This window comes from Balaenoptera acutorostrata, chromosome 20 (genome assembly GCF_949987535.1).
Source record: "Balaenoptera acutorostrata chromosome 20, mBalAcu1.1, whole genome shotgun sequence".
NCBI lineage: Eukaryota > Metazoa > Chordata > Mammalia > Artiodactyla > Balaenopteridae > Balaenoptera > Balaenoptera acutorostrata.
Genome location: NC_080083.1, coordinates 45,392,665 through 45,415,437, shown reverse-complemented (window position 1 = coordinate 45,415,437; position 22,773 = coordinate 45,392,665). Strand labels below are relative to the sequence as shown.

At 49.7% G+C, this 22,773-nt stretch overlaps 2 protein-coding genes across 9 annotated transcripts in view; one reads left to right on the top strand and one right to left on the bottom strand.

Annotated features, from left to right (window-relative positions):
* ARHGAP23 (Rho GTPase activating protein 23) overlaps nt 1-15,107 on the top strand; it is an 81,805-nt gene extending 66,698 nt beyond the window's left edge. For all 8 annotated transcript variants that reach the window (XM_057535559.1, XM_057535561.1, XM_057535558.1 and 5 more), the window contains 4 exons: nt 5,135-5,176; nt 5,734-5,830; nt 7,906-7,937; nt 12,485-15,107. In XM_057535559.1, coding sequence (XP_057391542.1) covers nt 5,135-5,176; nt 5,734-5,830; nt 7,906-7,937; nt 12,485-13,513 — 1,200 coding nt within the window. In that variant the 3' untranslated portion in view covers nt 13,514-15,107. The remainder of the gene's footprint in view (nt 1-5,134; nt 5,177-5,733; nt 5,831-7,905; nt 7,938-12,484) is intronic.
* Nucleotides 15,108-15,510: 403 nt separating this feature from the next.
* The window catches only part of SRCIN1 (SRC kinase signaling inhibitor 1), a 53,307-nt gene continuing 46,044 nt past the window's right edge, over nt 15,511-22,773 (bottom strand). The window contains exon 20 of the mRNA XM_057536891.1: nt 15,511-15,687. Within this exon, the coding sequence (XP_057392874.1) occupies nt 15,598-15,687 (90 nt within the window). The 3' untranslated portion in view covers nt 15,511-15,597. The remainder of the gene's footprint in view (nt 15,688-22,773) is intronic.

Below are 22,773 nucleotides of genomic sequence, written 5' to 3'. Positions count from 1 at the left end.
ACCGAGCCTAGAGCCTGGCACATGGCGAACACTCAGTGTTTGTTTGTTGAATGAATGAATTGCTGTTGAGGTTATGCCAGTCTGGGCTTTCCCACTGAGGGATTCCTTCCTGGGAACTAACTGAGCGTGCAACCCTCCATTCTCTGCCCGCTTGGCATTTAGAACATAATCAGCCCTGGACTATTGTCGAGGGAGTGAGCTACCCCCTCAATTCACACTGAGCCCACTGAGCCCGCCCACCTAAGAGGCTCCGTAGCCAGGGATCAGTGTAGTCACGAGCTCAGGCAGGGTGGGACTTGTGACAGAGACTGCTCTGGCTCTGGCTCTGAGCCCCTGGTCAGTCAGTGGACGGTTGGAGTTCATGGGTGACATGACCTCCTGCTGGGAGTTTCAGCTGCAACCATCACCTGGCCTCCCTGCCTAGGACTCCTGGTTTCTGTGGAACTCTTGGACAGCAGAGCTGGAAGGGGCCTTAAGGCAGCAGACCTGACCTTGCATTGTACAGAGGGTGGAAACTGAGGCATAAAGAGGAGCAGTGACTTGCCCGGGGTCACACAGCAAGATAATGGCAGAGTGGAGATGAGCAAACCCGGGGGTTCAGCTGCCCATCAGCAAGTCAGCAGCCAGCTCATACTCATGTTTACTTAGTCAGTTGGAAGCCAAACAAAGACCATGCCAAGGCATTTGTTCATTTATTCACTCGGCACACATGGTGATTCCTACTATGTGGGCCCAGGGATTTCTCAGCCTGGCACTAGTGAGCTTTGGGGCCAGATCGTTCTTCTTTGTTGGGGGCTGTCCTGTGGCTTATAGCATGTTTAGCGGCATCTCTTGGCCAGATACCAGGAGCCTCCCTCCACTTGTGACAACTGAAAATGTCTCTGGACATTGCCAAATGCCCCCTCGAGGGGCAGAGTCGCCCCAGTTGAGAAGCACTGGTGTAGAGGTTCAGGGCACTGCCTCTTGAGCCAGCCTGCCCAAGGTTGAACCCTGGCTGTGCTCCTTATATGCTGTGGGACCCTGGACAATACTTATTCTTTTTGTGCCTCCATTTCCTCACCTGTAAAGTGGAGATAACAATAGTACTTACCTCACGATGTTATTGTGAGGGTTGCACGAGTTGTTATCTGTAAGGCACTTAAAATGGTGCCTGGCAGGTAGTGTTATATAAGAGTTAGCTATTGGAATTCCTTGGCGGTCCAGTGGTTAGGACTCCACACTCTCACTGCCAGGGGCCCAGGTTCGATCCCTGGTTGGGGAACTAAGATTCCACAAGCTTCACGGCATGCCACCCCCCCCCCCAAAAAAAAGTTAACTATCATCATCACCACCACCACCACCATCATCGTCATTCCATGCCAGATACAAATGCAGGTGCTGGGAACACAGAGATGAATGGAACTCAGGCCCTGCTCTGAAGACATCACTTCTTCATGCTCTGGGCTATGTCCAGGGAAGCCCCATGGAAAGACCCAACCCGGCCCTGGGTGTAGAGCTGGGACTATAGTCAGGGAGTTTTTGAAAGACATAAAGAATTTAGCCAGGTAGAGAAGGGAGAATGAACATTCCAGGCAGAGGGAACAGCATGGGCAAAAGCAGGGTGGCATGAGCTAGCATGAATTCTTCCAGAGAACCATGGGCCACCCGGAAGCTTCCTGTAGACTTCCAGGTTCCCAGAGCACTTTTAGGTTCCCTCAAACCCGAGTTAGAGGCTGGCTTCTTGGGGCTCCCTCTGGTCAGCCTGTCTCCGGGGACTGCACCTTTTATTAATAATAGCTAACATTTATTATACATTGATGTGTTGTACTAAGTGTTTTACATATGGTATTCTTTTTTGTTTTTTTAAATTGAGTTGTAATTGACAAACAACATTATATTAGTTTCAGGTGCATAGCATAATGATTCAATATTTGTATAGATTGTGAAATGATCAGCACAATGTCTAGTTAACATCCATCACCACACACAGTGACAAGTTTTTTTTTCTTGTGATGAGAACTTTCAAGATCTACTCTCTTTGCAACTTTCAGATGTACAGTACAGTGTTATTAGCTATAGTCACCATGATGTACATTACATCCCCAGGACTTGCTCATTTTAGAACTGGGAGTTTGTACCTTTTGACTGCCTTCACTCATCTCAGCCACCCTCCTCCCTCTCACCTCTGGCAACCACCAGTCTGTTGTCTGCATCTATGAACTTGGATAATTTGGGGGTTTCTTATGCCACGTGCAAGTGAGATCATACAGTATTTGTCTCTGTCTTGTTTCACTTTAGCATAATGCCCTCAAGTTTCATCCATGTTGTTGCAAATGGCAAGATTTCCTTTTTTTAATTGTTGAATAATATTCTACTGCATATATGTATGTGTGTGTGTATATATATATACACACACATACAGTATATGCACATTTTCTTTATCCATTCATCCATCGATGGACACTTAGGTTGCGTCCATGTCTTGGCTATGGTGAATAATGCTGCAACGAACATGGGGACGCATGTATGTTTTCAAGTTAGTGTTTTTGTTTCCTTCAGATAAATACCCAGAAGTGGATTTGCTGGGTCATATGGTAGCTCTATTTTTAATTTTTTGAGGACCCTCCATACTGTTTTCCATAGTGGCTGCACCAATTTACATTCCCACCAACGGTGTAGGAGGGTTCCCTTTTCTCCACATCCTTGCCAACACTTGTTATTTATTTCCTGTCTTTTAATTAATTTATTTTTAAAATTAATTTATTATTTATTTATTATTTTATTTTTGGCTGTGTGGGGTCTTTGTTTCTGTGCGAGGGCTTTCTCTAGTTGTGGCAAGCGGGGGCCACTCTTCATCGCGGTGCGCGGGCCTCTCACTATCGCGGCCTCTCTTGTTGCAGAGCACAGGCTCCAGATGCGCAGGCTCAGTAGTTGTGGCTCACGGGCCTAGTTGCTCCGTGGCATGTGGGATCTTCCCAGACCAGGGCTCAAACCCGTGTCCCCTGCGTTGGCAGGCAGATTCTCAACCACTGCGCCACCAGGGAAGCCCTTCCTGTCTTTTAGATAACAGCCATACAGTATTTTATTTTAATCCTCACCACAGTTTTAGAAGTAGATACTTATACATTATGCCCATTTTAAAGATAAGTAAATAGAGAGGTAATTTACCTGATGTGGACTTGAGCCCGAAGCTGACTCCAGATCCTGCATTTCTCCCTCATCCTCTATCTCTCTTTTCTCTTCTATCTCATTTCTCTTCTGTCTTATTTGAGTTAATCATATGCCTGATTATGATGAATAATAATTGAGGTTCATGGCCCAAGGTCATAAGCAACCTTGCAAGTCTCCTTGTTTCCCCACCTCATTCCAAAGCCCACTCTGCCCATCCCCCAATAATTACCACTCTGATAGGTTAATGTGTGTATTTTCAATCCACCTTCTAGATGCTAATTTTAAGTATAAGGATATCCTTAAATATATATAACATTCTGTGTGTTTTAACTTTCATTTAGTGAGCTTAGCTCATTTACTTTTTTGTAATTTCTGTACTGCCAGGACTTTTTTATTTAATTTTTGGCTGCATTGCATTTGTTGCCGCACACAGGCTTTCTCTAGTTGCGTCGAGTGGGGGCTACTCTTCGTTGTGCTGCACGGACTTCTCATTGCGGTGGCTTCTCTTCTTGCGGAGCATGGGCTCTAGGCACACGGGCTTCAGTAGCTGTGGCACATGGGCTCAGTAGTTGTGGCTCACGGGCTCTAGAGCGCAGGCTCAGTAGTTGTGGCGCACGGGCTTAGTTGCTCTGAGGCATGTGGGTTCTTTCCAGACCAGGGCTCAAACCCGTGTCCCCTGCATTGACAGGCAGATTCTTAACCACTGCGCCTCCAGGGAAGTCCCTGTCAGGGCTTATTTCTGCCATCTTAAATGTCATTTTCTGTTTACGACATTTTCATTTTATTTCCTTTTCTTGGTCTTTTCTACCTTGCTTTGGATGGGTTCATTTTATTTTCCTGATATAAAACTTACATAATTTATAAAACCCATACTTACGTTGAATGATACAATTGCAAAAGCCCGTAGTTATGTTTAATTTTTACTATCAATTTCTAAAGCTTATCAGTATCCACATCTTCCTTCCACCACAACTAAAAGCCAAGTACCTTAGTGTACTTCCACCTGTCACTGGTTTCTTCCTCTGAATTTAAATTCCAGATTGTCATGGGTGTACTTTGTCTGTGTTTGTACATGTGTGTGTGTATCATTGCTTAGTTTGATAACAGTTGACTTTTCTATGCTATTATCCATCCTTACTTCTTAGAACTTCTTGTTCCATCCTGGATTCATTTCTTTACTTGCTCATGTACTCAGTTAAGAGAGTCTTCGTGTAGCAAACTTTCTGATGTCTTAGAATAGCTTTATTTCACACTCAAATTTAAATGAGAGTTTAGCAAGGTATAAAGTTCTAGGTTCAAAATCCCTGCACTTGTAGTTCAGAAACACATCAAAAATATTACTTCCTTGTCTTCTTGTGTCTGTTGCTGCTGAAAGTTCTAGTTAAAGCTGATACTCGTTCACGTGTAAGCAATCTGTTTTTGTTCCTCAGAAAACTTTTAGAGTTTTATCTTCAAGATTCTCAAATTTCACAAAATATATTTGAGTGGGATTATTACTTTATTTTCTATTCTGTTTGGCATTTATGAGAAAACCTTGCCTGCCTGCCCCTCAGGCAACCTCCTAACACCTCCCTCTAGGCACTTGCCTTTTCCGGGGGTCGGGGGTGTTCCACCCCTGTTGTCAGTGCGGAGCCTAGGCTGGTGTGGGGTACATGCAGCTACAGCCTCCGGGGCTGGCCTTGTCCCTGCAGTGGACCTGGCTGGCACTAGATGGCGCTGCTGCCCCCTTGCTTCAGGTGATGTGCAGGGGACTGTGTTTAGTGAAAAACTGGCAAAGAGAAGCTCTCCTTGAGCCAGTCATCCATCTGTGCTCAGGCCTTCTCCCACTCCAGGCTGCATTTCCCTTCCACACTGGGGTCCAAACTTTTCCATCAGGCGCCTGAGTGGGTCCTCTGAACTGAGCAGGTTGGGAGCCCGTGTCTCCCTGTCTTCCCTCAGCTCCTTCCCACGCTGATTCCATCACTTCCTTTTGTCTCCTCTGCAGTCAGACTGGTTCTTCAGCGACAGCGAGGACAAGGGAGAGAGAGTGAGTGATGCAGAGGGCCCGTGGGGTGGGGTCTGGTCGATGGTGGGCCCTCGTCCCAGGTGGGCGGGGTGGGCAGCACGACTCAAGCAGGGGAAGGTCCCTGCCCTTGGGACATCCCAGTCTGATGGAAGGAACGTAAGCCCTCTCCTCCGGAGCCTCCAATCTGATGGGGGACAACAGTCCTCACCTTCATGAGCCCCAGTCTGAGGGGGAGATAGAGGCCTTGCCCTAAGGAAACATAGTCCAGTAGCAAAGGCAGACCCCGTCCTCCAATCTTGCGAGGAGGATAGAGGGCTTAGGAAGGTCCAGTCTGAGGGGGGAGTCACAGCTCCGGCCTTTAGGGTTCAACCAAGGTGTGGGGGAAGGCACAAAACAGTCTAATGGGGGACATGTAGGACCTGCACTCGAGTGCCTGGCTGATGAAGGAGACATTCCCTGCGCGGGTGAGCCCCGGTCTGATGGAGGAGACCTGAGCCCTGTCCTCAGGGCTCCCCGTTCCGTCGGGTCTGCAGTCAGACAACTGAGGCTGTGCTGGCTGACCTTCCTTCTGTTCGCAGACCCCTGTGGACGACAAGGAGCCTCAGTCAGTGCCAAACATCGAGTACCTCCTGCCTAACATTGGCAGGACAGTGCCCCCTGGTGAGCCAGGTTCAGGTGAGAGCAGGGGCCTGGGAAGGGGTGGAGAGGGGGTGGGGTCTGCATTCCTGAGGGTCCCAGATGCCTGGTCAGGGGCCCAGCTTCCCTGCTCCTGCCCCCGCCGCTGGACTGGGCTGTGGTGGGGCCTTCTGCCTCTCTGGGGAGGCCCAGCCTGCCTGTGTGCCGCCTCCTCCGCCACTCAGCCGCTCCCACCCCGGGCTGGGTAGGAGCTTTGTTTTCACCGATTGCTTTCCTGAGCTTTTTATTTCTCATGGGCTGTGTCCTGGGCACGTTCCTCTTTTTAATTTTTCTTCCTTTTCTCCTTGCACCCCTCCACCCCTCCTCCCTCTTTCTCCCTGTGCTCTCCCCCCATCCCCTGGATCCTGCCCCTTCTCTTCTCCTCCCCTTCCCTCCTCCAGCGGACCTGTTGGAGATTTAACGGGTACAGTGTGGCATCGCGGCCTCGGTCACTAACAGTGGCGGGTGATTATAAGAAGGCTGGGCAGGCACGAGGGGCGGGCAGGACGGTCCGGGGCCATGAGGACCTCACCCTGACATGCCAGTTACCCACAGCTGTTAACAACTTACCCCCACCCACGTCCCGTCCAGAAGCCCCTTCTCAGGAGGAAGGAGGCACTTGTTGGAGCCACGTCTGGTCCCTCTTGCCAGGAAGTCTGGGCACTGCATGGCTGCCCTCCTGCAGTCCCCCACGCTCTGTGGCTTCTCTCTGTGCCGAGTTCGGCCACTTCTGGTTATCTGGGTGGGGGAGGCTTGCTGGTGGTGGGACCCAGCGTCTCCGGACACCAGGGATGCTACCCCGGGAGCCTCTGTATATCTATAGCTCCTGCCTCAGCCGCCTCCAAGGGCTGGCTCTTCCTGCGTCCGAAATTGGAGCCCCTGGCTACTCAGCCCCTAAGTCCCGCTTCCAAGCCTCTGGCCTTATCATAGCGGAGGAGTCCAGGCCCAAAGGAACGGCCAGTCACTTCTTGGCTCAAGCCACTAACTCCTACCACCTGTGGGTGACCCGCCCTTAGTATTTTGACCGCTTCTGTCTCTGACAGAGGCATACCACAGCACCCCTAGATGCAAGAGGCAGGCTGGGGAGGGGGCCAGAGGACATGGGGAGTGGGGATGGCAGAGAGGAGCCCCCCGTCTCTTCTAATCACCTGCTGCCACTCTCCTGCCCCGTGTGTGTCGCCGTGTGGTCAGCCTGTCTGCTCTTCTCACTGTGTGCAGGGGAGGGCTGGGGAGGAGGCATCTAACTTGCTTGCCGGAGAGTGTGGATTAACCGCACCTGCCCACTGCCCCCTGGGACCCCGGGAGATCCTGGGGTCGGCCTGCTCCCTCCCCCGTCCTGGAGACAGCACTGCCAGGACTTGTTTCTGGTTCCTTCTCCACCCCAGTGATATCAGGGGAGTGGGACCCGCATCCCTTCACAACTCTGATCATTAACAGCAGCCGTGCCCCACGAGGGCAGACTAACCTCAGGTCTGGAGGTGGAACATTTCCAGGCTGTAATCACCAGCCCTCTCTACCTCCTGCCCCACCCACTTCCTGTCTGCTCTGTACTCCGTCATTCACATGGTCCCTCTGCCCTCTCATGCCTGGAAGTGGGGTGGGGGGGAGGGTGGATATAGGGCACCCACCTCTCTGTGCACCGTGTGGTCTCCATTTCTCCAGAGCATCTGTGGTTTGATGTGTTTCATTGTTGTGGTTTCCGTGAACTGCATCTGATATTTGGCATTTTCTCTCCAGTGCTTCAGAGTAACAGGGATAGGAGGGGAGGAGAGAGGAACTAGACCAAAGCAAAGTCCCCCTTGCTCTTAACCCTGAGCAAATGAGGGTCCAGTGGCTGGCAGCCTGATGTCACTTTCTGCCTCAAAAGGAAGTGGTTATTGACATCCTTCTCTGCTCCATCCTTATCCCATAGGAAGTGACATCAGAGGCCCATCACACTCCCAGGATCTGGGGAGAGCTCAGGTTTCCAAACTCCCTGGTTTCTGAAGCCTTTGAGGAGAGGGAATTGTGTTTACAAGACTCAGTCTTCTCTTGCTCAATCCAACTTTCATTTTTCTTTCGTTTCTTAACAATAGATTCCACCACCTGTAGTTCAAGCAAGTCCAAGGTAAGTGCCACGGCAATTCTGAAAGTTATATCCCTGTACAAGCCAGCCCACTTTGCTTTTTGGTCAAGGGAGTTGGGGGAATTGTGATTGGAGCCTTGAAGGAGATTGATAGTCACTGGGAAGGAAGGTGGGAAATACCGAGTGTCCAAGGTAAGCTGAGAAGTCGCTCACCTTGGCAGTGCTTGGGGAGGTAACTGCTGTAGTAGAGGATCTGACTTGGGAGTTAGGTGGCCTGGAGGCAGTGTTGCTCAGCAGTCAGAAGCACAGACAGTCCTGGACCTGAGCCCTGGCTCCACTACTTAGTAGCTTTGGGACATTGGGCAAGTTACTTAACCTCTTTCTGATCCTCAGCTTGCTCATACTATTTATGGGGATAAGATTTATCCCCAAAAATGGGGTTAACAACAAATATGTCTGATATAATAATTACTTTTTAAGGTCTTTGCAGAGCCCAAAGCCAACAGAAGGAAGGAAATAATAAAGATAAGAACAGAAATCAATGAAATTGAAAACAACGAAACCCAAGCCGGTTCTTTGAACCAGGTCTCACAGGCAGTGAGTTGCCTGCTCCAGAGCCTGCCCTGTGAGACAGAACCAGTAGGGCCAGGATGCCTGCCCCAGGCAGCCCGAAGGCCAGGAGTGTGTCTTAATCAGCTCAGGCTGCCATAACAAAATACTATAGACTGGGTGGCTTAAAACAACAGAAATTTATTTTCTCACAGTTCTGGAGGCTAGAAGTCCAAGATCAGGATGTTAGCATGGTCAGTTTCTGGTGGAAGCTCTCTTCCTGGCTTGTAGACGGCCGCCTTCTCGCTGTGTCCTCATATGGCAAGCAGAAACCGAGCATGCATGTGAGAGAAACAGCAAGCTCTCTGGTGTCTCTTCTTGTAAGGGCACTAATTCCACCATAAAGGCCCCGCCCTCATGACCTCATCTAAACCTAATTACCTCCCAAAGACCCCGAATACTATCACATTGGGGGTTAGGGCTTCATCATATGAATTTAGTGCGGGAACAGTTCTGTCCGTAGTAGTGGAGTCAACTAAATGTTGGCTGGTCAAACTGGGCTCATTTCTCTCTGGATCTCTAAGCACTGGCCGAGTCCCAGTGAGATCAGTGTGCCTGACACCAAGCAGGTGCTCATTAGCCCATTATGTGTCAGATGAAAGCACTGGACAGAAAGATGGCTGCTCTAGTCTGGTGCAGAGGACCCTTGTAACCTCTCCGTAGAGCCTCTGCCTGCACACCTCTGGTGATGGGGAGCTCACTGCATCACAAGACTGCTGTGGTGGGGAGCAAGTTCATTAGAGTGACCTGAATCTAGCTCCTGATCACCTCCACCCCTTGCTCGTGCTAGACCCCTGGCTTCCTGTAGCCTCTCCTGGACTGACCCCTCAACCTTTGTGTGAACCTGCTGACCTCTGCATTCCCTGAAAGTGACCATTCTGACCTCATTGCTTCTGTAACTAGCCAGGATGAGAGGGTAATTTGATCAGATGATCCCAGCAGCCTCTCAAGTCTCTCAGAGAGCAGAGGCAGAAAGCGGCGCTGGCCACCATGTGCCTCACGCTGGCCGTAGCAGTGCTGCAGGTGGTGCCTTCTGGAGTCGTGCTGTGTGGGCAGCCACAGCCCAGGAGCTGCACGCCTGTGAATCCTGAATCGCTGACAGGCTCCGGCTTTCTCAAAACTAACTGATGTGAGAGAGTGCCGTGGCCACGGGAGGCAGCTCTATGTCTCCATCCACTACAAACACACCGCGTTTTCTTGCGCTTTCCTTTATTGTGCTTCACAGATACCGCATTTTTTTTAAACAAATTGAAGGTTTGTGGCCACCCTATGTTGAGCAAGTCTCTTGGCACTATTTTTCCAACAGTATTTGCTCACTTCATGTCTCTGTGTCACATTTTTGATAATTCTTGTGGTAATTCAACCTTTTCATGATAATTATATTCGTTACGGTGATCTGTGATCAGTGAACTTTGATGTTACTATTGCAAAAAATTACGACTCCCTGAAGGCTCAGATAATGGTATTTTTTAGCAATAAAGTATTTTTTTTAATAAATTTATTTATTTTATTTTATTTATTTTATTTTTGGCTGCATTGAATCTTCCTTGCTGCATGCTGGCTTTTCTCTAGTTGCAGCGAGCGGGGCCTACTCTTCATTGCTGTGCGTGGGCTTCTCATTGCGGTGGCTTCTCTTGTTGTGGAGCACGGGCTCTAGGCACGTGGGCTTCAGTAGTTGTGCCTCACGGGCTCTAGAGCGCAGGCTCAGTAGTTGTGGCACACAGGCTTAGTCGCTCCGTGGCACGTGGGATCCTCCTGGACCAGGGCTTGAACCCGTGTCCCCTGCCTTGGCAGGCGGACTCCCAACCACTGCGCCACCAGGGAAGCCCAGCAATGAGGTATTTTTAAATTAAAGGATGTACTTTTTTTAGACATAATGCTAGCACACGCTTAATAGACTACAGTGTACACATAACTTTTATATGCTCCAGGAAACCAAAAAATTCATGTGACTCTCTTTACTGCGGTATTTGCCTTATTGCTGTAGTCTGGAACTGAGCCTGCAGTATCTCTGAGGTGTGCCTATTACGCTGCAGCTGAATCAGGAGGTGACCTGTGAGAAGGGATGCAAGCGCAGGTCATTTCAGCCCAGCTGGGGACCAGTCCCAGCATCCATTTCTACAGGGCTTTTTATGTTCAGGGGACCCCATTCACCCCATTCACTTAACATTTCTCGAGTGCCTGTTATGTGACAGGCACTGTACCAGGTGTCATGGATGCAAACACAAATAAGCCACTGACCTTGCCCTCTGAGAACTCAGGGTTTGATATAGATGTTATGGCAACAAAGCTATTCTGACATGAGAAGAGCTGGTGTATGTGTAGTTTCAAAGACCTATGAGGAGAGAAGAAGAGGTTTCCCAAATCAGCCAAAGGGAGAGCTGGGTGGGAGGTTGCTGTATAGAGAGTGCTGTGTTTGAGCTGGGCCTAGTAGAGGGAGTAAGAGCTCATCCCATAAATAGGGTGCGGGGGTGGGGTGGGACTAAGGGCTGCCAATGCTAGTCCTATCGAGGGAGGGGTCGGAGGGCAGCATCGCCAGAGTGAAGGCTGTGTTGGGGCAGGGGGGGCACTAGGCAGGTTGTGAAGGGCCCTGTGTCTGTGCTTTATCCTGGTGGGGGTGGGGTCCTGCAGAGTCTGGAGGCGATTAGATTCCTGCCTTGCCTTAGAAGGACTAACGACTCCTGAGGAGGAAGGGCTGGAGTGAGGCTAGGGTGGAGGCAGGGAGTTCTATTAGGAGAGGGCAGAAGGGCCCAGAAAAGGCAGAGTGAGGGTCTGAACAGAGGATGATGAGGAGGGGAGAGGGAGGAGGCAGAGAAATCACCCTGAGCTGGGGACATGAATGGAGGTAGTTTGGGGCAGAGGCAGGGAGCATAATGTGGTTCCAGATAGGTGAGTTTCAGGTGCTGGCAGACACCTTGGTAGAGGCAGATTCACTGTTGGAAGAAGAGTTCTGGAGCTCAAGAGACAGAGAGTTTGGTGTTGGCCAAGGGAGACCTCTGGAGCAGGATGTTCCCAGGGAGAGAGGAGAGAGGCTGAGAACAGAGCCCTGGGAACACGGCTTCTTAAGGAGTAAGAGGAGGAAGAGCCTCCCAAGAGAGAAGAGGCCAGAAAGGGAGGATTAAAAACCAGGTTGGAGGAGGCAGTGATGGGCAGCTTGGGCTCTGCTGGGGGATCATGGAAGGTCAGGACCAAAAAACACCCATGGGGCTCAGCAGTGAGAGCAGTGGCTGAAAGTTGCCCACCGTGGGGCTGTAAATCACAGTTTGGGAGCAGCTTCTATCCAAATCATCGGATTATGCAGGATTTTAAAGCCACTTTTGGCAACAGAGCTGGTGGTTGGATCGATCTGGGGTTGGGGATTGTCAGGGTGGGGTGCTGATGGGACGGCTGAAATGGCATGGGGTGCGGTGGGAAGGGAAATGAGCTTGGGCAGGTTGCCCTGGAGAGGCCTGTACCTACGGAGTAGGTGGAAAGGCAGGTTTCCCAGGTGAGTGAGTGGAGAGGGAGGGAGGGAGGAGCTGTGGTCCGAGAAAGGTCCCTGCAGGCTCTGGTATTATAACCCAGGACAGTATATGTGAAATGGGTTCAAACTGTCAAGTGTCATTCGCTGTTGTGAGTCTATTATTAGGAGAGCTGTGTCTAAAAGGATTTATGCAGCACTGGATGTAGAGAACGGAGTGAAAGTTGGGGCGAGGTGAGAAACCAGCCCCCAGCTCGCAGGAAAGAGCTGAGAGTCTGGATTAAGACCGGAGGAGGTGCCGAGGAGGCTTCAGGATTGAGGGGGGTGCAAAGGGGTAGTCTCTAGAGTGGATAGTGACACTCCAGTTGGGACAGCCGTCCAGGAGGAACAGCGGATGTGAGGGTGCTGGGCTTGGACCTGTCAAGATTGGGTGCTGTGGTGTTGGGGTGTAGGGGTGGGGGCTTGGAGGGCGCTGAGGCTCTCCGGGCGCCCCCAGCACACTGACCTGTCTCCCGCACAGGGCTCGTGGGCCCCCAAGAAGGAGCCGTACTCCCGGGAGATGCTGGCGATCTCCTTCATCTCGGCGGTCAACCGCAAGAGGAAGAAGCGGCGGGAGGCGCGGGGGCTGGGCAGCAGCACGGACGACGACTCGGAGCAGGAGGCACACAAGCCCGAGGCGGGAGCGCCGGCGCCGGGGGCCCAGGACCGGCCGGAGGGGCAGCGGCCGGGCGCCGCCGCCCCCGAGGCCCCCGGGCGCCTCAGCCCCCCGGCGGCGCTGGAGGAGCGGCCGGCCGCGGACACGCGCTCCATCGTCTCGGGCTACTCCACCCTGTCTACCATGGACCGCAGCGTGTGCTCGGGCGCCGGGGGCCGGCGAGCGGGCGCGGGGGACGAGGCGGACGACGAGCGCAGCGAGCTGAGCCACGTGGAGACGGACACGGAGGGCGGCGTGGGGCCCGGGGGGCTCCCGGAGCGCCAGCCCTCGTTCAGCTCGCACCACCTGATGCCCGGCGACACCCTGGCGCGGCGCCGCCTGGCCCGGAGCCGAGCGGACGGCGAGGGCGCGGGCGCGGCCGTCGGGCTGCCGGGCTCCGCCTCGTCCAGCAGCCAGGAGTCGCTGCGTCCCCCAGCGGCCCTGGCGGCGGCGGCGGCGGCGCTGGGCTCGCGGCCCTCGCGCCTCGAGGCGCTGCGGCTGCGCCTCCGCGGCACCGCGGACGACATGCTGCCGGTGCGGCTGAGGCGGCCGCTGTCTCCCGAGACGCGGCGGCGCCGGAGCAGCTGGCGCCGCCACACGGTGGTGGTGCAGAGCCCGCTGACCGACCTCAACTTCCACGAGTGGAAGGAGCTGGGCGGAGGGGGCCCCCCGGAGCCCGTGGGCCCGCGGGCGCACAGTGACAACAAGGACTCGGGCCTCAGCAGCCTGGAGTCCACCAAGGCGCGGGTCCCGTCGACCGCCGCCTCGTTGCCGCCCGCGCCCGGGGACCCGGGGGCCCTGCAGAGCCAGCCCCCGCGCCGCTCGGCCGCCTCCCGCCTCCATCAGTGTCTGTGACCGCCCCGCCCTCACCCCCCCCGCCCCGCCCCGCGCCGAGCGCCCCGCCCCGCGCCGAGCGCCCCTTCGACCCACCCGGAGCCCCTTGGTTTCCCGGGAGTCGCCTCTGCTTGCACCTCCGCCCCGCCTTGTTGCCCCTGGGAGCATCCGGGTGCAAGTGGGCGGCGCTGAGGCCGTGTCTCTGGTTTGTGCGCTGGAATTGGTAGGGGGCGGGCAGAGGAGAAGACGGGACTGGACGCGGAGTGTGAGTGGGAGGGAGGGAGGGGGGCTCCGGGGCTGAGGAGACGGAGAGGGGGTAGGCCGCTGGGGCTCTGTGCAGGGCTCCTGTGTGTGTGTGTGGGGGGGGGTCTCTGTCCCTTGGATAAGTGACAGAGTGTGCCCTTCTGGGCCTTTGTGTCTGCACTTAGGGACCCTTGTCGGCCATGGGGTGTGGATAGGGAACCCCCAAGCCTCAGACTAAAGAAAAGACACTGGGTGATGCTGGCTCTTCACTCCTTTCCTCTGCCCACCTCCCCCCAGTTAGCTCCTAGCTGCCAGCTAAGGGAGGGCGGTTGTGTATGTATGTCTGGGGAGAGGAGGTGTAGGGTGGTGGTGTCCATGGGGGGAGGGGCGTGGTGTGTGCGAGTGTGTGTAGCCACTGTCCCAAAGTGTTCCCCGTAGCAACTTCTGCCACCCCTGCCCGCTTCAAACCCAGCTCCCACCGGGGCTCCCTGCCTTCGGTGCACACAGGGAACCTGCCCCCCTGCTTCTTGTCAGAGCCAGAGAAGGGGGTTGGGACTTCTCAACCTCCTCAAGAGGCAGGGCTGAGACTTTCACCAGGGTTATTCCCCCACCACCACCTTTTTCCAATCTCTAAATCACACTCCCCAAGCGCTTTGACCACGGGGAGCTGCCTGTTTCCCAGACGGTTTGGGGAGGGTCCACGGTCACCCCTGCTAGACCTCTTGCCCCTCTATTTGTTCTTCCAGCTGTGCCTGCTCCTTCCATAGCTCAGGCACACAGGCCCTCACCTTCTTCCCTTTAGGAGGGGGCGTAGAAAACATCCCTGGTGTCTTTCTATCTCTCTCCCCCAACTCATAACACACACGCACGCGCACGCGCATGCGGACACACTGATTGATGAGCTCTCAGCCGGGCTGCTCCTTCCGGAAGGGTGCGTGGGACCCAGCCCCCTCTTCTCCCCACAAGTTGTAAATAGACCGCAGATAACAGGCCTCCCCACACACGCCCTCACTCATTCCAGGGAAGCCCAGATGGGGTTGTGAACCCACTGCCACGTCTATCAGTCCTCTTGTTTTATGCAAAGATTTGCTGTAAAGTAGATTTCTCGCTCCTCCCTCCTGCATCCTTTATTGTAAATATTGTCTCTAAATGTGTAACATATTATAAAGAATTTATAAGGATTTTTAAAGATGTTTTGCTCATTTAAAAAAGTGTTGTAACAGTGTTGGATAAGCCTCTGCTCCACGTCCGCATGTCTCCTTTCACTGTGTCCTCGACACACCTCTCTAGGCGACAACTAAGATTTCCTGCTTCTGAAAAGTCCTGTCTGAAAAGTATAGTCTATATCTTGGAAATAAATGGCCTTCCTTGAGGCATGAGTCAGCTGTCTCACTTGTTTGGGAGGGAGGAGAGGGCAAGAACGGGGCTAGGATGGGGGAAGAGTGAGGTACCTGGCCCACGGAAGGAGGGCAGTGGGGCTGGACCAGGTGGTGGCAGAATGGAGACAAACCTTTGCTTCCTGGTGGCTTATAGGTGTCCTGGGAGACTGGCCTGAGCAATGACTTGGGCACAGAAACAAGATGGAAGGGCACTGACCCTCATTGCTGCAGGAGATTTTCATGCACCTGTTCTCTCTTTTCCTGTAGAGACCAGGAAGGTGCACAGGCACCTTCCTTCTCAGGTCTGTCTGGAACTTCAGAATGGTCCAGAGGTGCTGCTGAGCAGAGGGGAGGCTTGGGCAAGGCCCAGGCCACTGATGGGGTCCATCCTGGCCAGCTGTCATCAGAGGCACTCCAGATCCAGGTGATATCCCAAGAGGACAGTATGGGTTTTGCCCTTTGTCTTATTCACATGTGTAGGCCTTACAACCTGGGATGGGCTTCCTTCCATGTCATGTCTCTATAGTTGCCCCTGCCAGCTTCCAGGCTGCCTGTGATGAGCCTAGTAGCCACCTGTAGGAAAAACAGATGACAGTTGTCAAAGAGAACCTAGGGAAGAGGCCTGGAGCTGGGAAGAGCTTAGTGGCTCACTGAATCCCCTTCCTTCCTCCACCTCTTGCCCCATAGCTTGTTTTTGTTTGGCAAATGAGCTAGAGCCAGTGTTATTGTGGGCCCACACCAGCCCCAAGGGCTTTATATGTCCTAAGCTAATCCTCCAACACTCTTAGGGGCTCTGGCCACAACACTGTTATCTCCATTTTATACATGAGGAAACTAAGGCACACGGAGAGGTGACATACTTGTCCAAGGTCACACAGCTAGTAAGTGGTGAAGCCAGGATAAATCTAAGCCCTGAGAAAAGACATAAAGACAGGGTTACTGCCAGTTGGGCCACCTTCAAGCTGTAGTCGGTTTTGGATGAGAATGGATCAAAACCTTGTGTTCTTCTTCAAAAACAAAGAGAAATGAAGACATCTCCAGTAAAGAAAAACAGAGAATTTGTCGTTAGCAGACGTGCCCCATAAGAAATACTGAAGGGAGTCCGACAAGCTGAAGTGAAATACACTAGATCAGGGGTCTCCAGTCCCCGGTACAGGTCCGTGGCCTGTTAGGAACCAGGCCGCACAGCGGGAGGTGAGTGGCAGGCGAGCAAGTGAAGTTTCATCTGCTGCTCAGCATCGCTCACATTACCACCTGAACCATTGCTCGCGTTAACCGCCTGAACCCTGAACCATTCCCCCCACCCCCCAACCCCGCCCCAGTCCGTGGAAAAATTGTCTTCCATGAAACTGGTCCCTAGTGCCAAAAATGTTGGGGACCACTGCAGTAGATGGTAACTTGAATCCACACAGAGAAATAAAGAACACCAGTAAGGGAAACACATAGGCATTATAAAAAACAGTATAAACATTTTTATTTGTAAATCTTTTTTTGTCTTTAACTCTTTGTCTTTAAAAGGCAATTGCATAAAGTGATAATTACAAGACTGTGTTGACAGGCTTATAATGTATAAAGATCAAATTTTTATGACGATAATAGCATGAAGGAGTCAGGAGGGAATGGAGCTATAATGAAGCTAAGTTTTTGTACACTATGAAAATTAAGTTAATATTAATATTTTTTTTTTTTTTTTTTGGCTGCATCGGGTCTTTAATTGCAGCATGCGGGATCTTCATTGGGGCATGCCGGATCTTCCGTTGCAGCATGCAGGCTCAGTAGTTGTGGCGCACGGGCTTAGTTGCCCTGCAGCATGTGGGATCTTAGTTCCCCGACCGGGATCAAACCCTCATCCCCTGCACTGGAAGGCGGATTCTTAACCACTGGACCACCAGGGAAGTCCCTGAACTATATTGTTTTAAATTAGGATGCTAATCTAGCATGCTAATTGTGATCCCCAGGGCAACGACTAAGAAAATAACTCTCCCAGGACTTACCCACTTGCCGAAACTAGAGACAGCCTGCGCCCAGCAACAAAAACCCAATGCAGCCAATAAATAAATAAATAAATAAATTTATATAAAAAAAAGAAAATAACTCTCCCAAAATATTGTAAATGAAACAAACACGAATTAAAAAGATACACTAGAAAAATCTATTTTACACAAAAAAGGCAAGGATCACAGACTAGAAGAACAACAGCAAAAAATGACATATTTTTTAAAAAAAGCAAAATGGCAGACATAAATCCTACCTTATCAGTAATTATATTGAATGTAAATGGAATAAACACTCTAATCAAAAGGCAGAGATTGGCAGAATAGATTAAAAAAATTCTCCGACTACATGTTGTTCACAAAAAATATACCTGAGATTCAAAGACAAAAAATTGTTGAAAGGGAAAGAATGGAAAAAGATATGATGAAAAGAGTTACCAAAGAGAGCTAGAGTGGTTATACATGTAGGAGATAAAATAAGCTTTAAAGACAAAAATCATTACTAGAGACAAGAAAGACATTTTATAAGAATAAAAGGGTCAATCTATCAAGAAGACAACATGATTATAAATATATACACTTCTAACAACAAAAACCTGAAGCAAAAACTAACAGAACTGAAGGGAAAGTAGACAATTCAAAATACTAGTTGGAGGAAATTCCCTGGCGGTCCAGTGGTTAGGACTCCACACTTTCAGTGCTGAGGGTATGGGTTCAATCCCTGGTTGGGGAACTAAGATCTCGCAAGCCATGCGGCTCAGCCAAAAAAAAAAACAAAAAAACAAACAAAAAAAAACCCCCAAATAATAGCTGGAGATTGCCATTTTCAATAATGGCTAGAGGGCTTCCCTTGTGGCGCAGTGGTTTAGAATCTGCCTGCTAATGTAGGGGACACGGGTTCGAGCCCTGGTCAAGGAAGATTCCACATGCTGCAGAGCAACTAAGCCCATGTGCCACAGTTACTGAGCCTGTGCTCTGGAGCCTGTGAGCCACAACTACTGAGCCTGCGTGCCACATCTACTGAAGCCTGTGCACCTACAGCCCATGCTCCACGACAAGAGAAGCCACTGCAATGAGAAGCCTGCGCACTGTAACGAAGAGTAGCCCCCGCTCGCTCAACTAGAGAAAGCCTGTGCATAGCAACGAAGACCCAATGCAGCCCCCAAAAAATAATTAATTTTAAAAAAATGGCTAGAATAACTGGGCAGAAGATCAACAAAGAAATAGAAAATGTGAACAATACTACACAGCAACTAGACCTAACAGATATCTAAAGAATATTCTACCCAAAAACAGCAGAATAAACATATTTCTCAAGTATACATGGAACATTCTTCAGGATAGACCAAATGCTAGGCCATAAAACATGCCTCAATAAATTTAAAAGGTTTGACATCATACAAAGTTTGTCCTCCAAACACAATGGAATTAAATTAGAAGTTAGCAACAGGAGATTTTGTGAAGTTCACAAATATGTGAAAATATAAAAGCACACTACTAAATAACCAATGAATCAAAGAAGAAATCACAGGGGAAACTAGAAATACCTTAAGATGAATGAAAGCAAAAACACAACATATCAAAGCTTATGGGATGAAGCTAAAGCAGTGCTTAGAGGGAACTTTATAGCTGCAAACATCATATTGGAAAAGAAGAAAGATTTCAAGTCAATATCCTAACTTTTCACCTTAAGAAACTAGAAAAAGAAGAGCAAACTAAACCCAAAGCAAGCCAAAGGAAGGAAATAATAAAAGAGTGGAAATAAATGAAATAGGAAATAGAAAAAATAGAGAAAATTAATGAAACTAAAAGTTGGTTCTTGGAAAAGATCAATAAAATTGACAAATATTTAGCGTTTTTTCTTGGTCATTCTAGCTAAATGTTTATCGATTTTGTCAATCTCTTCCAAAAACTAACTTTTAGTCTTATTAATTTTTTATTAACGTTCTCTATTTTTCTATTTTCATTTGTCATTAAAGAAATGCAAATCACAACAACAGTGAGATACCATTTCACACCCAGCAAGATAGATTAAATCAAGAAAATAGAAAACAACAAGTGTTGGTGAGGATATGGAGAAATAGGAACCCTGGTACATTGCTGGTGGGAGTATAAAATAATACAGCCACTATGAGAAACAGTTTGGTCGTTCCTCAAAAAGTTAAACATAAAATTACCAATGACCCAGCAATTCTACTCCCAGGTTTATACCCAGTAGAAATGAAAACATATTATGTCCCAACAGTAACTTGTACGTGAAAGTTATAGCAGCATTATTCATAATAGCCAAAAGGTGGAAATAGCCCAACAGTCCATAATGGATAAACAAATCATTGTATATACATATAATGAAATATTATTTGGCCATAAAAAAGAAGGAAATCTTGGCAATTTGACAACATGGATAGACCTTGAGGGCATTATGCTACGTGAAACAAGTCAGATAGAGAAGACAAATACAGTATGCTCTCACACTTTTATGTGGAATCTAAAAAAAAAAGAAGAAATCTCACAGATATGGAGAACAGATTGGTGGTTGCCAGAAGTGGGGGGTGGTGGGAATGGGGTGAAATGGAAGAAGGGAGTCAAAAGATACAAACTTTCAGTTATAAAATAAATAAGTCATGGGGATGTAATGCACAGCATGGCAACTATAGTTAATAACACCGTATTGCATATTTGAAAGTTGCTAAGAGAGTAAATTTTTTCTTTTGGCCGCACTCTGAGGCATGTGGGATCTTAGTTCCCCAAGCAGGGATCAAACCCACACCTCCTGCATTGGAAGGGTGGAGTCTTAACCACTGGACCACCAGGGAAGTCCTGAGAGTAAATCTTAAAAGTTCGCATCACGGGACTTCCCTGGTGGCGCAGTGGATAAGAATCAGCCTGCCAATGCAGGGCACACGGGTCCAATCTGTGGTCTGGGAAGATCCCACAAGCCGCAGAGCAACTAAGCCCGTGTGCCACAACTACTGAGCCTGCAAGCCACAACTACTGAAGCCCGCGCTCCTAGAGCCTGTGCTCCGCAACAAGAGAAGCCACCGCAATGAAGAAGGCTGCGCACTGCAACAGAGTAGCCTCCGCTCACCACAACTGGAGAAAGACCATGCGCAGCAACGAAGAACCAACACAGCCAAATATAAATAAATAAATTAATTAAAATTAAATTAAAAAAAAAAAGTTCGCATCACAAGAAAAAAATTTTCTGTAACTAGGGATGGTGACAGATGTTCACTAGACTTATTGTGGTGATCATTTCACAATACATACAAATATTCAATCATTATGTTGTATACCTGAAACTAATATAATGTATGTCAATTGTACCTCAAGAAAAAAACTTTATTGTTCCTACCATTTTATTTCTGTAAGCAATGAACAATTTAAAAATGGAATTAAGAAAACAATTCTATTTAAATAATAAAATACCTAGGAATAAATTTAACAAAAGAAGTGCAAAATTTGTACCAAGAAAACTAAAACATTGTTGAAATAAATTTTAAAAGATCTAAATAAAGGAAAGATATTCCATGTTTCAGAAGACCTTATGTTGTTAAGATGGTAGATTCAACACAATCCCCATTAAAATCCCATCTTTTTGTCTTTTTGGCAGAAATTGACAAGCCGATCCTAAAATTCCTATGGAAATGCAAGGGACCCAGAACAGCCAAAACAATCTTGAAAAACAAAGTTGAAAGTTCCCAATTTCAAAACTTACTACCAATCAAGACATGTGGTACTGGCATAAGGATAGACATATATTTCACAGGAAACATTTCTTTGGAAAACTCCAAATCTTTTTGGGTTGAATTAAGAGGAATAAGGATTTTTCCCTGACGTGGGCATGATGGAGGCCTGAGCTGAAGCGTAGAGTCTGTGGATTTTGAGTGAAATTTCTGGCACTGTGGCCAGGGGTATGGGATGGAGCTTCCTGCCAGGTGTCATTATGAATGCTGTCAATCATTCGGCATCAGGGAGTGTCAAGGGAGCCTGTGTCAGCTAATGGGCATGGTGGCCTCGTGCCCAGGGCCCCAGCACTGTGGATGGTGCTCAGCTACCCTGTGAGCTCCAGGATCGCTTAAGCCACTCAGAGGTCAACACACTCAGAGGACTCAGAGATGTGCAGTGAGGGAGAGAAGATGTGGGTTTCCCAGGTTTCTATTTGTAAAGCAGTCCCTTTTCTCCTATAAATTAGGATCTGGCTCTGAGGCTAACCTGAGGTCAGTCAAATCCTTTGCTCATTCACTCTCCCCATCAGTAGACTGGAGGTAATAATACCAATAGCCCACGTGATGAAGATTAAACGAACACTTAATAAGTGTAGTGATGAGTATTATAAAACACTAAGAAAGCATGGCTACTGGGAGAGAGAAGTCATGGGTTTAAGTCTTAGCTCCATCACTTTGTAGCTACAAAGTCTCTGAGATTCAGTTTCCCTCCCTCAGCCCTCAGATTGTTTGCTTTGAGTGAGTCCAGGCAGCCGTCATCTGTACCTGCCCCTAAATAACAGCTCTGCTCTCACTCCCGCCCTGCCCTCGCCCCATCTCATCACGCCACAGCCACAGGTAACTTCTGAAATAGCATCAAATCACGTCACTTTCTGACTTAAAACCCTCCTATTGGTTCAACGGCTCTGAGAAGAAATCCACCTTCCTCACCACATTCACCCAAGACCCCCTGTGATGGGGCTTTGCTCACACTCCCATGTCATGTCGTGGCCCCTTTCCCCTTCTCAGTTTCCTTGGGTTTCATGCATTTTCTAGAGCCCACAGATGACTTCCCACCTCAGGGCCTTCTGTGTGGGACACTCAGCCACCAGCTCCATACAGCCACCCTGTCCATTTGGAAGGTCTCCCCGCAAATGTGACCTCAGGGCCTGGTCGCACTCTCTGAAGTGGTCCCCATTACTCAAGGCCACAGCCGTTGCACGCCTGCTTCCCTGGGGCACGACTCACCGTCTGCCTCGATTTTGCTCAGGTATTTGTGTTTTGGCTGAGTCCCCTCCTAGGCGCTCAGCCATAGTCCCAGTGAGTCAACGAGCAGCGCCGGCAAGGAGTAGACAGTCGGGAGGCATTTGAAGGACGAATGAAGTGCCTGGCATAATTCCTGTCATGCATTGATGGTCCCATTTATTACTTGATCTTTTTTTTTTTTAAATAAATTTATTTATTTATTTATTTTTGGCTGTGTTGGGTCTTAGTTTCTGTGCGAGGGCTTTCTCTAGTTGTGGCAAGCGGGGGCCACTCTTCATCACGGTGCGCGGACTTCTCACTATCGCGGCCTCTCTTGTTGCGGAGTACAGGCTCCAGACGCGCAGGCTCAGTAGTTGTGGCTCACGGGCCTAGCTGCTCCGCGGCATGTGGGATCTTCCCAGACCAGGGCTCGAACCCGTGTCCCCTGCATTGGCAGGCAGATTCTCAACCACTGTGCCACCAGGGAAGCCCCCTATTACTTGATCTTGAACTGTCAGTGACTGAGGTGATTCTAGAAGATGAGGGGGTTTTGCCTACTGGCCCAGCTTTCTGGGAATAGAGTGGGAGAGAGAAGGCAAGATCTGCTGACATTTAAAAAGGGACAAAAGGGATGATGGGGCTTCCCTGGTGGCGCAGTGGTTGAGAATCTGCCTGCCAATGCAGGGCACACGGGTTCGAGCCCTGGTCTGGGA